This window comes from Mandrillus leucophaeus, unplaced genomic scaffold (genome assembly GCF_000951045.1).
Source record: "Mandrillus leucophaeus isolate KB7577 unplaced genomic scaffold, Mleu.le_1.0 Scaffold207, whole genome shotgun sequence".
Taxonomy (NCBI): Eukaryota; Metazoa; Chordata; class Mammalia; order Primates; family Cercopithecidae; genus Mandrillus; species Mandrillus leucophaeus.
Genome location: NW_012102110.1, coordinates 2,397,328 through 2,398,328, shown reverse-complemented (window position 1 = coordinate 2,398,328; position 1,001 = coordinate 2,397,328). Strand labels below are relative to the sequence as shown.

The window sequence follows — 1,001 nt, the reverse complement described above, 5'->3', positions numbered from 1 at the left end:
CATCCATTTACTTTTTTCTCCCCATCATCCCATTTGTCCCCGGAGCAATGTGGGTGTTTGGTAGGTGCCAGACAGTAAATTACTGTTCTAAATGGTGCTTCAGTGGCCCAATAATATTAATAATAAGGAAGCATCTCCCACAGTGTCAATCTGTAGACAAGGGAATAATTAATGTATTTATCAAAGCAGATGGATTTCAGAGGAATGTGAATCCTGCTGTAAGCACAGCACCAGGGTTTTTTTGTCTTTTTTTTTTTTTCTTTTGCTGAAGTTTAGTGAACTGGGCTTTATAACTTCTTACCTGATTATTTTGTTGCCCTGTTTGTCCTTCCTTCTTTCCTTTTTTAGCAGTTCTACTCTGTGCTTCAACTTTTCATCCCCTTATTAAGACTGCTGCATAGAAAACGTAGGAGGCTGGAGACAGACAGGGAAAGTGGGGAGTGAGGAAGGCAAAACAAACATTCTGAGAAGGAACTGTTCCGTCCCCCGAGCTGACAGCGCCCGCTCTTTGTTTTGTGATGACTGCTCCCTGGCCTTTTGGCTCCGAGGGAGTGCAGGACAGCAGTGTGAAGACCTGTTTACGTCCACTCCCCACTCCCCGGGGCGGATTCACTGTGGTATTCACAGAGCCCGGGACAGAGCCTGGCAGGACGCAGATGGATGCTCGTGCCCGTCGGCTGGATGAATGAAAGGTGAGCAGCAAAGGCGATACCAGGATCTTCCACGGCGGGACTGGAGGAGGAGAATGGGACTGTGCGGAGCCTGCGGGAAGAATCTGAAAGTGTCTGTGTGATGCAGAGAGACATGGAAAAGGGGACGTCCCAGCGGCTGGAACTGGGACGCAGGAACGGGAACAGGGAAGGCCTAAGTTAGGGACCACAAAGGTTTTCAGCAGAAAAGTGCAGCGAGCCGAGAGGGTAAGGGCGAGACAAAGAGCAGCAGCCGAGGCTGTTCGTGGGAAGAAATGGGAAAGAAGCAGCCGGGAGGGCGGGCGAGCTGAC

The 1,001-nt window shown here is 50.1% G+C and overlaps 1 protein-coding gene across 3 annotated transcripts in view; it reads left to right on the top strand.

Annotated features, from left to right (window-relative positions):
• The first annotated feature begins 275 nt into the window (after positions 1-275).
• The window catches only part of GPR161 (G protein-coupled receptor 161), a 66,357-nt gene continuing 65,631 nt past the window's right edge, over positions 276-1,001 (top strand). For 2 of the 3 annotated variants that reach the window (XM_011979926.1, XM_011979924.1), the window contains exon 1: positions 521-692. In XM_011979926.1, coding sequence (XP_011835316.1) covers positions 661-692 — 32 coding nt within the window. In that variant the 5' untranslated portion in view covers positions 521-660. Of the gene's footprint in view, positions 918-1,001 lie in introns of all 3 variants that reach the window. The other variant, XM_011979923.1, reaches the window with a different exon arrangement.